Genomic DNA, 13,519 nt, shown 5'->3' on the forward strand with positions numbered 1-13,519 from the left:
TTATATAAATTAGCATTAATTTTATAACTAAATAAACACGAGTTTTTATCCCTTACGGAGAAGACAGAAAAAATAGTCATAAGACTTGAAGCCACATTAATAATACAATTGAAACTGCAACAAAGTGAATAATTAAAGAAAGTACTTTTCTCAGATTCACAAACAAAAATAAATCACTTCCTTTCTAGTGATCAGTATTTCGCCGCGTAAACAAAACTGCGCGTGGGCAACAAAAACGTTTGATGTTGATGCAACGTGTTGCAATGAAAAACAATGAAACTAACCTTTTAACCGACTGATGAATGATCTGATGAACCATCTCGATCAATGAAAACATACGTTAAGTAGGTGCTATTGTTCACGTAAACATATTGACCTCATTTTATTTGGGTCAGGTTATGTTGAAATATTAAACATTTATACATTTAAGCAATAATGCGTGGTGCAAAACTATATAGTTTACACAACCTTCCAAACGTTCTTAATTTAGTATCACTAAACATTATAACATAATTTTAAATCAATTTAATATTCAGTTAAGAACAACTATTGTTATGAATTATTAACTCACCTTACTTAGCAAGCATATAATCAAAGTAATCTTGACCCTCAGGCCACATAATCTCAATAAATCAAAAGGTTGTCAATACTGAAACTGAATTAGGTATTCTGTAGGCACAAGACGCGTCCTTATACATGCGAATATTAGAGATTTGCATACAATCGTAAGCCATAAAGGGCTGAAATTTGGTTGTAATAACATTTCAATCATGACGCCATGTGTGACTCATGTTACTTACCATAAATATGTTTATTTGGAATAAATTGAACTAACATACCCAAAAAGAGCTGTTTGTTTTTGAAATGTATTTACCATAATAATTAATTTATCCTCGTGTATTTTAGTCTATGATGTTACCCGGTCAATTAATAAATCTTCTTTGTTTATATATCACGTTTAATGGGAAAAATAGACACATATTTATTTGTAAATCCACTATATATTGTAACAAGCTATCGCTCTTATGAACATTTAAGAAAATTTAATCTAATTAGTTTCAATGGTTTAGTGGATTTAATTATTTTGTGACATACATATGTTCAGTAAAATTTTAAGGGACATAAATCACGATTGAGGTACAGAAATAATTAATACGTTATGTAGATTTAAATTAGGTATTTTGCGCTTCTGTTAATGAGAAACTAGGAAAGCTAAAATTTGCAGTATTATCATTAAGTTTATGGCTAATACCTTGCAGTTAACCTTTGAAGAATGATGGCTTAGCTTTTTGCACGACGTCCATAACGTTGAGTAACAGCATACATGGGTAGCCTAGCTATTAACCATACATTTTCCTTATCATAACACATTAGCATTAAAGATTGATTATCAGTATTAATGCAGATAAAAAGAAGGAAACAGTTGTACCTGGTAAAATACTTAATTTGATAACACCAATTCTTGTACCGCGTGTCAGTTTCTAAAATTCTATATTGTTTAACATTATTATGGCTGCATAGTACTGTATAGATTTTCGACAGTGTCATTTGTCAATTATTTTTTGAACATAACCTTTAAATGTCAAACTGTTATTTGATATGCCAATGCCCTTAGCCACTTGCAATATCTACGTCTACACAGTCAGTATAGACGCAAACTGGTTCTGAGTAATTTCTAATGAAGTCGACGCTATGTCGTCTAATGAAGTGGCTTAAATTTATCACAAAAACAAGTGGTCAATTTATAACTAAAAATAAGTGAATCATAAGATGAGTGCTCCAGAAGAATATTTCAAGCAAGAATGACGCATCCCAGAGCGTGAATGACGTTCCCAGAATAAAATATAACTGCAAAATTATATAAGGACTGAGGAAATCAACCGGCATCAGTACCTTTGTATTAATATACATATATGTTTTAAAGATAATTCTTTAAAACACAAAACCTTTAAAACTTAAAAATAAGCTCATTTAACTTCAGAGACATATCGTTAAAGACTAGTTTGTATTATCAGCAATCTGTCTGTACTTACATACATCTTACTAACATGTCACTATATTATATAATATAGTTTGTATATACAAACTAGCTAGAATCAACACTATTAACCTGATTCAAAAACATAGACTACTACAACTTGGACTTGGCTCGTATATACCATATCTACGGTTTCTTAACATGAACTAATTATAATAGATACTCTATACTTTTGCACTATTTATTCTAAGCAAAAAGTATCTTACCCACCCAATTTAAGAAATAAAACGACATGATTACATCCACACCTCAAACTTAACTGTTCGATTACGATATTTGAATTGTAAATCCGAGTTTCCTATTGTCGGTAGACCGACGACCTCCGACCTGCAGCTCTTGTATCAAACTGCGCGGCAGATCCTCATACAAATCATACTAAATTTAAACCTTATAGCTATAGTTATAAGATTTAGGAGATTTATCTCCTAAATCTTATAACTATAGCTAGGTTAATGTGAATGCATCTGCCTTACAGATGTTAATCGCGGCTCAGTATGGTCGTTTAATACAGCCGCCAGTGGAGCTTTGTTTTGATGTCATATAAATAGCATATTATGACTTCCATTAGCCGTATATCTTGCAGAAGAAAGTTATGGAAAAATTCGTGTCGGTTCCGCATCTAAAATGTACTGTTACTTCAAAGTTATTTCAACGCTATCCGCTCTAGTTAAACGTAATAAACTTAAAAATACGATAAGATTTGGCCGTACACTAAGTTGGTACAGTGACTTATGTAGATTGTGATTTAAAGAAATTGACTTACAGAAATTTCTGGTAGTCTCTGCCTACCCCTCCGGGAAAGAGGTGTGATTTTATGTATGTATGTATGTAAATTTATTTAGCACGTGAACGCACTAAGAATTTCGTTCTCTTCTTTGATGTATTTTCCATGTTTGTCTTTGTGACTTTACACTTCCTAACGTGACCCATGAACATGCTTAAAAAAATAAACCTGTTATAAACCATTTATCCAGTTTAAATCTTTCAGATTTAATCTCTTACAATGAAACACGCGCATCAATTTCTGCGAACAAGCAGGATACTCAGACTAAGAGATGCCTTGAATAGCAGTTTTGTTTATCGATTTCTACAAAAAATATTCAAATATTTGAATGTCTGTAACTTGAAACTATCAATCAATTTGATTTTGATTGAATTTGGATTAAATTTTGACCAATAATTTTTAGTCAATTCAGATTTTAAGATTCTCGCTTTCACACCTATTACTGTTAGCTATGGTTAATTTACCATACAAAATTCGTGCAGTGAGGATCGCATGTTTCCCATAAATCCCAAAAATATTCCATGCTTATAAAGAAGTCTCGTTTTATGAACCAGATAAATAACGAATGAATTGGTATATCGTGAGGTAACCTCGACACTGTGCATACGATCGGATGGCGCATCACTAGTACGTCTGGTACCTAACGACCGGTACGATCCTCAACAAAGATCCAATGGGGTTTCCAGAACATTACACACATTAATCATTGCTGCAATGTCTTTGAACAAGATATAGCCTTGTAAGCGATTAACCTTACGAGTGCTGGTGACATGGGCTGGAAATCTTTTTGTAAAGTTCTAGGTATTTAACTTTCTTTTTATATAAACAATAAAATACCAAAAATATAAAATATACTCATATTTTTACTGAAACCAAAGTAAAGGATACGTTTTAAGCAGAACAAAAGAAAAAGTGAAATGAAAAATATTTTTCAATTATGAAATGATCATCGTCGATTAAATTAATCTTGATAGATCAAACGGGAACAAGCGCCACCATCACTCATTTTTTCATAACGTATAGTATTCTTTTTAAAAATTCTCCGTCTGGAGCAATTTATCAATCAAAAGCTGCCGGCTGTGAGCTCATGTTGACTCACAGTTCAATTAAAAAAGGCGTAACAAATAAGCATTGGTAAGAATCACGATGTGAGAAAAGGGGCAATTATTTCTCATTACGAGCACATGAGTCAGAATAAGGAAACGCATAATGCAGCCACATGTAAGAATCGCATCGAACCAACATTGGAAACACAAACATTGATTTATAGATATGCGATATTGACAAAGATAAGATAAAATTTCCGATTAAAGATAAGTGTTCTAAATATCATAAATCGATATAGGAATTGCAATATTACAGTAAAACATTAATAATTACTTGGTTAAGTAGGGATAAGACTTTCCTCTGAATTGTGTGAATCAGTGTATAGCCGACCTTAAAGACGAACACAATAGTTAACTATTTTATTTAGTACTTTTCCGGTTTTGACCTTGAATCAGCTTTCTTTGATCAATTTTAAATATGACGAATAAAGGTAAGTTCCCATGCGATTTGCGAAAAAACTGTAATCTTTTTTAGGTGGAGCAAAATGTTCTCGGGGTAGCCTCATTCCCTAGAGAACGCGTCCCCAGGTAGCGGATAGGGGAACGCTCGCTGGATGCTACATCCAGAGGGTAGGAGGGAAATAAAATACCTCCCGCGGACTAACAAGGCCGCAGATGGAACCTGCGTTATAAAACCTCTGCGGCGTGCTCCTTCGCCATATGCGGAGTACGAGGGCGGTGCAGTGCTGGGAGTTGGGCAATGGTGTGCAACTTTAGCCTTGACAAATCTAGCACGACACACACAGAGCTGAAGCTTGATGGAGAAATCCTACCGAGAGTAAACAAGTTCAAATACCTAGGTTCTGTTATCGCACGGACGGCACGATCACCGCTGACATAACCCATAGAACGACGTCTGGGTGGAGTAAATGGCGAGAACTGACAGGAGTCCTATGTGATCCTAAAATGCCTGTAAGAACCAAAGGCAAAGTCTATAAAACCGCCGTGAGACCAGTTCTACTCTATGGCAGCGAAACGTGGGCCTCAAAGCAAACGCAAGAGCATAAACTACACACGACGGAAATGCGTATGCTCCGTTGGGCAGGTGGAGTTACCCTCAAAGATAAAGTCCGAAATGAACATATACGGGGCAGTTTCAAGGTGGCACCCATAACCGAGAAGCTCAAAGAATCCAGACTAAGATGGTTTGGACATGTAATGCGTAGACCCGAAGATCACGCTGTAAAGAAGTGCCTTTCCATGGCTACGTTAAAGAGAGGGAAAGGCAGGCCCCCAACAACCTGGATGTCAAATGTCCAGAGAGACATGAAAGAGTTGGGCCTGTCAACTGACGACGCGTATCAGCGGAAGAAATGGCGCCTTAAGATTAGGAAAGCCGACCCCGCGTAACGGGAAGAGGCGAGGACAAAGAAGAGGTGGAGCAAAATGTGCGAGTAAAAGAGCGGGTAAAAGATAATTAACATATTTTTATTATATTGATTTCTACGTTGTAATGGATTTTTTAGTAAAAATAATAAAAAGAAAGCTCAAAAATTAGAGGACATGAAGTACTTTTCATTTACGAATCATAATTGAAGTGAGTCCATTAAAAATTACTTTAACAATTAAGTGAAGAAATTTATTTCCTTGTTATGTGAATAATATGTGTGTGTTATGCAAGAAGCATTGGATAATCCGAATTTGAACACAACCGATATATCGAAAGGATATGAATAGTAACGGACAAACAATCGGACGTGTCTAATCACAACAGCACACAATGGATTTGTTTATTTTTAACTGTAGCCTGAGCTGTATCGGTAGTCCGATTAGAACCCAAGTGGGTGGTCGATGTTACAAACTGCATGAGGATTAACTGAAAGTTCAAAATAACGCGAGGCACAAAAATATTGACCCAATATAATTTAAAATAAATCTTTATTTAAGTATACTTTATAATATTAGTATAAGTTTTTAATGATATGTTGTATTCTACAAAATTTGTGATAACTTACCTATCCGAACAAAACTGAAGCCCCTTATGACTTATCACTAAAATATGCCTATTTCATAGAGCTAATTTTAAAGACACGCACTTGACCGGAAGCTCTTGAACTCTTCCAGACATTCCTAATGTAACCACTCGAGATTACAGTAACACCTCTGATGATGCAGCCTCGGAACTACTTATTTGATCTCGCCACTTGAAAGCAAAACTCCTATTTAGGAACACTTTTATGCGCACTTGGGGTATTACGATCTGGCGCATAACGACTACTTAGAACCGAATGCTATAAAATACAGAGAGAGGTTATAAAATTAAGGTATGTGATATTAATACTTAATACGGGTATTTATAGTTTCAATTAAAAGTATTTTGTGAGGTGAAATGAATATTTTGTTTTTATGGCTCGAAAGTTGCCGCACTTTATTAATTTAAATTTAAATGGATTATCTCTATTCTTAACACTTTAAAGAGATATTTAGTTATAGTTTAACCTTTCTCAATGTTATACAAAAAAAAGTTATAATTACGAAAAAATAAAAAATTACAAAACATAGCGATATATCTTTTTCAAACCATGACAAGATATTTGGCTACTATAACATAAATAGAAAGTGGAAAGGTCAATTGGCGAAGAAATTTTATATCTTAAGTCTTCATAAACTGCATATTCCTGGACAAAGGAATTGCAAGCCCCTGGTGGCGCGGTAACGAGAAGCAATAAACCAGACGTTTATAGTCTAGCTCTCACACCGATCCGATTTCAGCTCGCGTGGAATTCTTTATGACTGAATGAAATATGCCTTGTCCAGTTTTAGGATTTGAATACCTGATGAATTTATAGGTCTTGCCTTTTCTTCCTTTTTGGGATAATTAATAAGGTTCTATTCAGAATATTTAAGCTTCATGTACAAATAAAAGTCAATCAAGGGAAAGGCTTCTAAGCTCGGGATTCTTCTATTAGGCGATGGCTAGCAGCCTACTACTATCGGTATCTAAATACTATCATTTAGCAATCCAGCTGAACGTGGCCTGAGTAGTTCCGTACTGCTGGTTCTATCTACCCTGTAAGTGGTAATGTATGTTTGTCGCTATAACTTCAGAACTTTCGAAATAAATATTTTGCAAATTTGCGTTAAGATCAAAAAAATAATATAGAAGTATTTATACGTAGATTACGATAATATACCAAGAAAATAAAAATCGGTTATGTGAATTCTCAAGAAAATTGGCGGCTGGCTTGCATTTAAAGCTGGATCAATATACCCATTCAGCGTATCAGATATGCGGTAATATGACATTGTTCACAGCGGGCGTCTACTCATCTACATCTACATATCTCATTACTTTTGTAATACATCAACCGACTTCAGGTATAGGATGGTACTACCATTGTGTATGTCTAATGATATTTAAATGACATGGCAGTCATTGTTTCCATATTTCGTAGCCAAGATATGAAAGAAAGCTGAGAAATACTAACAGACTATATGAAGAAGTCATCTTTTAAAAATTATAAATATTTTTGTAAACATTTAATTTCTTTAAACTCACACTCATGGCTCTCGCGTGTAACACATATCCCATAAAAATCCGTTTCTGTACATTTTATTTTTACAATATAAAATGAAAGAATCGAGAGAAGTATATCTAAAGGTATCGTGGTTAGAGTAGTGATGTAGTCACTGCTAGAAGGTATTATGACTATTAGTTCAAATTAAATTTTATCCGTATAAACAAAAAGAGGTACTAATTAAATTACTCGTATGCTCTGCTGTAAATTCCTAATCGATGTATACCTTTTAATAGGCTTACCGTTCATCTAATTTCTCTGAATTATTAGTATCGGAATGATTCTGAAGTAGTTAAAGTACCTACAGCAAAGGATCGTTTTAAATTATGTTTTTTGATCATACACATAATTTTTTACTACTAGCCCCATATGAACAGAGCGTTTTTCGGGATGAATTGCACCCTATGCTATACTTCTCAAATTGCACTTAAACATGTATTTCGCACTTACCTACATATTAAAAGTTACAAACACGCTTTATAAATATTAGAATGGAAGCTTAAAAGATTACAAGATATTTTTTAACGGAGCACGCCAATTGAAACCTCATTATAACTTCGATGGCATACGTTATGACACAGTATTAAATCAATCACGACTACCTATGGTCAGTATTATCTGTTTCGTGACTTCGTTAGGAAAGTTTTAATCATGATTCACAAATCGCTCACTGTCATTAAGCAACAAACGAAAGGGCTAATCACTTTTACTTTCATAACGGACTCTTATTATAAGTTTTAGTAACCTTTCAGTATTCTAACCCAAAAATTTGTGGACTGATGATGTAAAGATCTGTCAGTCTTTTCAAGACTGTTGGCTGTGTCTACCCCTAATAGGATATAGATGTCATTATATGAATGCATGTAATTTATTATTTTGTAATTGAACTTACTCACAGACACGCGAGTTAGACAGACATGTTGCATATACAGACAGCTCATACCTTCACATAATGATATATTTCATCGTGATGCAATGCCGACTCTGCACTTACCTGAAAAGAAAAATATTCTTAGAACAATGGAATGAAAATAAATAAGATTGCTTTGGCTGTAAGCTTGTCTCTTTTGTTGATATTCGTTTGGGGACAAAATTACAATACCTATCGTATGAAATCAGTCAAAAAAGATTGTTTTTTATTTTATTTGTCCCTAGTATTTCCTAGTACTAATATGCCGTGATTTTGGTATGGGGCAAAGCATTCCTCATTTTTATCACTATTATTCTTTTGCGTCGATATCACAAAAAAAAAATGGTGAACTATATAGTACACTTATATATACGTAAAATTAGTATTAGTTATTTTAATATTGCGTATAAAACCCTTAATTATATTTTACGATCAAAATTATCACATTAAGACATATGTATATACCTTCTCGCACTTTACCATCTATGACCCTAATAATTGCAATAATCGATTAATCGCTAACTAATCGAATTTCTAACAACTGTGATTGATAATGGAGGAACTAACGAACACTTTTAGTGGAACGTGTCTAATTGGAATAACCTCGAAATGGTCAATGCATTGCGAATATCATACGTAGAGATCCCATTCTCTTATGTAGAAATCTTTTGTAAGTTGCTTGTTTGAGATTTCAATAACGAGATAAAATAATATTTATTAACTAATCATTAAATAAACATAAGATTTAACACAAAAAACACATGAGATTATTTATATAGATTTCATTCGGTATGTTATGAAGTAAAGAGATATATGTCTTTTCCACAGCATCGATTTAAATGTTATTAAAACGTATGTTATTTACTTAATTTCACAATTTCACCGTTAACTACTTAAACCATAAAAAATCACAATTATCTTCAAAATTCAACAAACTCGCGCCAAATATATACATGCCGTGTGGTTCCCGGCACCAATACAAAAAAGAATAGGACCACTCCATCTCTTTCCCATGGATGTCGTAAAAGGCGACTAAGGGATAGGCTTACAAACTTGAGATTCTTTTTTTAGGCGATAGGCTAGCAACTTGTCACTATTTGAATCTCAATTCTATCTTAAAGCCAAATAGCTGAACGTGGCCTATCAGTCCGCTCAGGACTGTTGGCTCTGTCTACCCCGCAAGGGATATAGACGTGATTATATGTATGTATGTATGTAATATATACATACCTACCGTAATAAATGATCCTTTATCCGCAAAGCAAAGAGTTTTTGGTGTTCCACGTTTTGTAGGTAGCGCTAACGATGATACTATGGGTTTCCTTGTAAAATGCCGCTATTTTAATTTCACAATTTCACCGTTAACTACTTAAACCATAAAAAATCACAATTATCTTCAAAATTCAACAAACTCGCGCCAAATATATACATGCCGTGTGGTTCCCGGCACCAATACAAAAAAGAATAGGACCACTCCATCTCTTTCCCATGGATGTCGTAAAAGGCGACTAAGGGATAGGCTTACAAACTTGAGATTCTTTTTTTAGGCGATAGGCTAGCAACTTGTCACTATTTGAATCTCAATTCTATCTTAAAGCCAAATAGCTGAACGTGGCCTATCAGTCCGCTCAGGACTGTTGGCTCTGTCTACCCCGCAAGGGATATAGACGTGATTATATGTATGTATGTATGTAATATATACATACCTACCGTAATAAATGATCCTTTATCCGCAAAGCAAAGAGTTTTTGGTGTTCCACGTTTTGTAGGTAGCGCTAACGATGATACTATGGGTTTCCTTGTAAAATGCCGCTATTGTGCTCAACCAGCGAAATCATGTGGTCAATCAATAAATGGTAACATCAACAGTATATATACAGTGGCCAGGACATTCAACTCAAGATTGTAGTGTAGCAGATAAATTATATGTTAAAATCGGCGATCTATATCGGCATATGGCGTAAAATATCCAAGGCGAAACAGCGGCAAATAAAATTCGCAATTATATTAAATTTTAAATTTATACCACGAGTTTAATTCCCCTAACATAATGTTCGAGGAAAGGCCAGGGATTTCGTTACAAATATATCTAAATAAAAATATATTTAAATATACATATGGATAAAAGGTAAAGTAATTGTAATAGTTATCTTAATTTCTCTATACGTAATTCGTGGGGACGCACGATTACGAATTTAAACATTTTTAATTAATAACATTATGGATTAGGATCATGATGATAGGTCATCATGACGTGGGCGCTAAATATAAGTTCATGCTATCATCGGAGATTGACTGACTTGTGTGTTTGTTGATACAATAAGCCCTTCTCCACTAATCTAAAGTGTTGTACCTCTTATCATGACGCCATTAATTATATTTGAATGCCGACGCCCACGATTCTACGCTTTTATTGGCCCCACAATAATTACAGTAATTGATTTTAATGTAGTAATTGTAGGGTTCTTTAATACTATCCGTATGCAAACACAGATAATATTATACTCATAGATACATCTTCGAACAAATTATACTGAATTAAACCACATTATCATTAGTCGAGATCAGACTTAGCTCTTTTTCAGTGGTGATCACTATCTGCCCTTTCATTTATATTGTTATTATTAAAATGTTTACAAACAAACGTTTATTCTTTAAATAAAACGAATCAAAACCACGGGAGGTAATGTAACCGAAATGAAAATTGAACTGCACTAAAATAGGAGCGGTTTTATTTCTAAATGAACAAGACTAATAAAAACGTTTCATAAACGGTATCTTTGTTATGAAAAATGTTTATCCATTCACAAAGGGTCCTTTATAAATCACAAAAACCGGTGAGTCGATCATTAAAACAGAATCAAAGTGCAGGATCAGATTACAGCTTATTAGATGGGTGTCCCTCAAACCAAACCTCATCCGAACATCCGCCGTACCAATACAATAATGTAAATACAGAAGAACATGTAATATAAGCGAAACAAATAGGGACAAATCACACAGTAGGTACAGTATCTATTTATTTTTTTGTATGTTTGTCATACTTCCAGGCATCAAATTAAATGAATATACAGAAGAACGTAAATATCTGTTTCAGGCCTATTTGCTCTTTTAGGGCAAAACATAGTTATCATTAAAGTATTTGAAAACATTGGTGTGGCTGTAATTACTAGATCACAATTAAGTCGTACATAAGAGTCTTGTGAATTCATCAAAATATTAACTTCATCTAAAATATTTAAGCGTTACCTTGTACTTTGCATTTCATCACAAAAATGTATCCTTGTATTCGTATTAAAACTGTAAGTTATCTGTTCTTATATTATTTTTGTCAGAAACAACCGCACCAGGGTCTAATAGATTATAATGTGATGCTATTGGATATCACATGTAATGTAAAGAATATAATATTTTTGAACATTAAAGATGTATTATGGTTTGGATTGTAGGTTAATAATGGTTGCAACTGGTTCTTACTTTTTGATCAAGTCCTGCTTATTGGTTCCCTGAAGTATTCTACCAAAGGCTAAGTCTGCTTCTAAATCTTAATATTAATAAACAATTTAATTACGCACTAAATTAAGATGTGGAGTTCTGTTGCTACAACGATAACCGTTTTTTGTAATGACATCTGCGAATGTATTATAATAAAACTAAGTAAACCCAACTCCGGAGCCGGAACATTTACTATATATTCTTCTACTATCCATTGAGAAACTGTGTCACGTGATCCACGTCTCCCTACTGATCCCTAATAACACCCATAGCATTATGGGTGCTGTAATAAGCCAGACGGGATGAAAGACAGCGTTTACGAGCGCCGGTGTAGAGTTACAAACAGCCACAAGCACGCCTACTTGTTTTTATTATGGTTTTATTTAAATATTTGCCTGATTTATTTAGTACAAATGTTAAAGAAAGCGTGAGAAATGACATTAATTATAAAAGTTGCCTTGCTTTGGGTGTTTTATTGCTCGATAACTTTTCGGTATTTTTTTAATTTTTATTTATTTATTGTTACATTTACAATATGTAAAGAACAATAGGCAGGCTTAATGCTATTAACATTATCTAACAGTGTACTACTATTGGGTTAAGCATTGTTTTTCGTAGGTTGTAGGTTGGGCACTGGACATGACAGTTCGTAGTGCAAGAACTACTACGATTTCTAGACCTACCAAGTACCTAGAGCTAATTATATACTATATACTACTATACTATACTGTAAAAAGTCTAACAAAAACACCTAATAAACAATTCCAACTGAAAACTGTAGCCACGGTTCCTTCAGACGTTGACGTCATCGGTACAATGACCCCTTGTTGCTTGTAAAACCGATCGGCAAATTCCCAGTCAAAATAACCTGAGAAGCTCCAGATATTGTCCATAGAATAAGGAGTCCAATTCACCAGGAATTACGACTCAATATAAAGTAACAAGTCTAAGAACGAAACAATTTTTCCTGTTCACACCGCAGAAAAAATAAAAGCCTTTTACTAAAATAAGCAGTGAGTAAATCATAACGAAGTATTCGCAAATGAACCCATCCATCTTTGAAATGGAATCGCCTACAGGGATTGCTCATTTACCAACTGTCAGTATCTGTACCGTATGTTCAAGGCATATAAATAATCTCTCAACTTTATGAGATCATAAAATTCCTATGTTTTTTTTTTTAAATTACGAATACGTCGAAGATATTTCTATTTTTTTTAAATATATAATAATAATTAAAGTATAACATAAATACATATAAACTCGTCTATATACCGCGGGGGTAGACTCGAGAATACTGATAGCCCACGTTCAGCTGTTTGGCTCAATGATAGAACTGCGATTCAAATAGTCACAGGTTGATAGCCAATCGCCTTAAAGAAAAATCTTATCTATAGGCTATCCCTTAGTTGCTTCCTTTTATGACATCCATACCGTTCAGGTGCCGAGAACCAACTGAACCGAGAATGTAACGCTTCTGAAAATAAATCCAGCAATTGGACATATAAGTCTTAGACATATTGATGACATACGCGTAATAGTCCGATTAGGAGGAAAGCTCACAAAAAAAAAACATAACCATTGCATATCCTATTGCTCAAGACTATGGATGCATGAAACGTGAGATCAATATCAAATTTTATAGTCTCATATTCTGTCGTTTACGTT

The 13,519-nt window shown here is 34.1% G+C and overlaps 2 protein-coding genes across 2 annotated transcripts in view; one reads left to right on the plus strand and one right to left on the minus strand.

The window, feature by feature from the left end:
• The window catches only part of LOC106140811 (integrin alpha-PS1), a 78,126-nt gene that overhangs the window by 29,286 nt on the left and 35,321 nt on the right, over window positions 1-13,519 (minus strand). The gene's annotated exons all lie outside the window — the stretch shown is intronic.
• Window positions 4,435-5,319, plus strand: LOC132902374 (uncharacterized). Its single transcript, XM_060947146.1, has one exon. The coding sequence runs from the start codon at window positions 4,835-4,837 to the stop codon at window positions 5,276-5,278; it is 444 nt and encodes a 147-aa protein (XP_060803129.1). The 5' UTR covers window positions 4,435-4,834; the 3' UTR covers window positions 5,279-5,319.

The sequence above is a fragment of the Amyelois transitella genome, chromosome 13 (assembly GCF_032362555.1).
Source record: "Amyelois transitella isolate CPQ chromosome 13, ilAmyTran1.1, whole genome shotgun sequence".
Lineage (NCBI taxonomy): Eukaryota > Metazoa > Arthropoda > Insecta > Lepidoptera > Pyralidae > Amyelois > Amyelois transitella.

Coding starts and splice junctions, on each gene's coding strand:
- LOC132902374 (XM_060947146.1), top strand. CDS start 4,835: ATGCCTGTAAGAACCAAAGGCAAAGTCTATAAAACCGCCGTGAGACCA.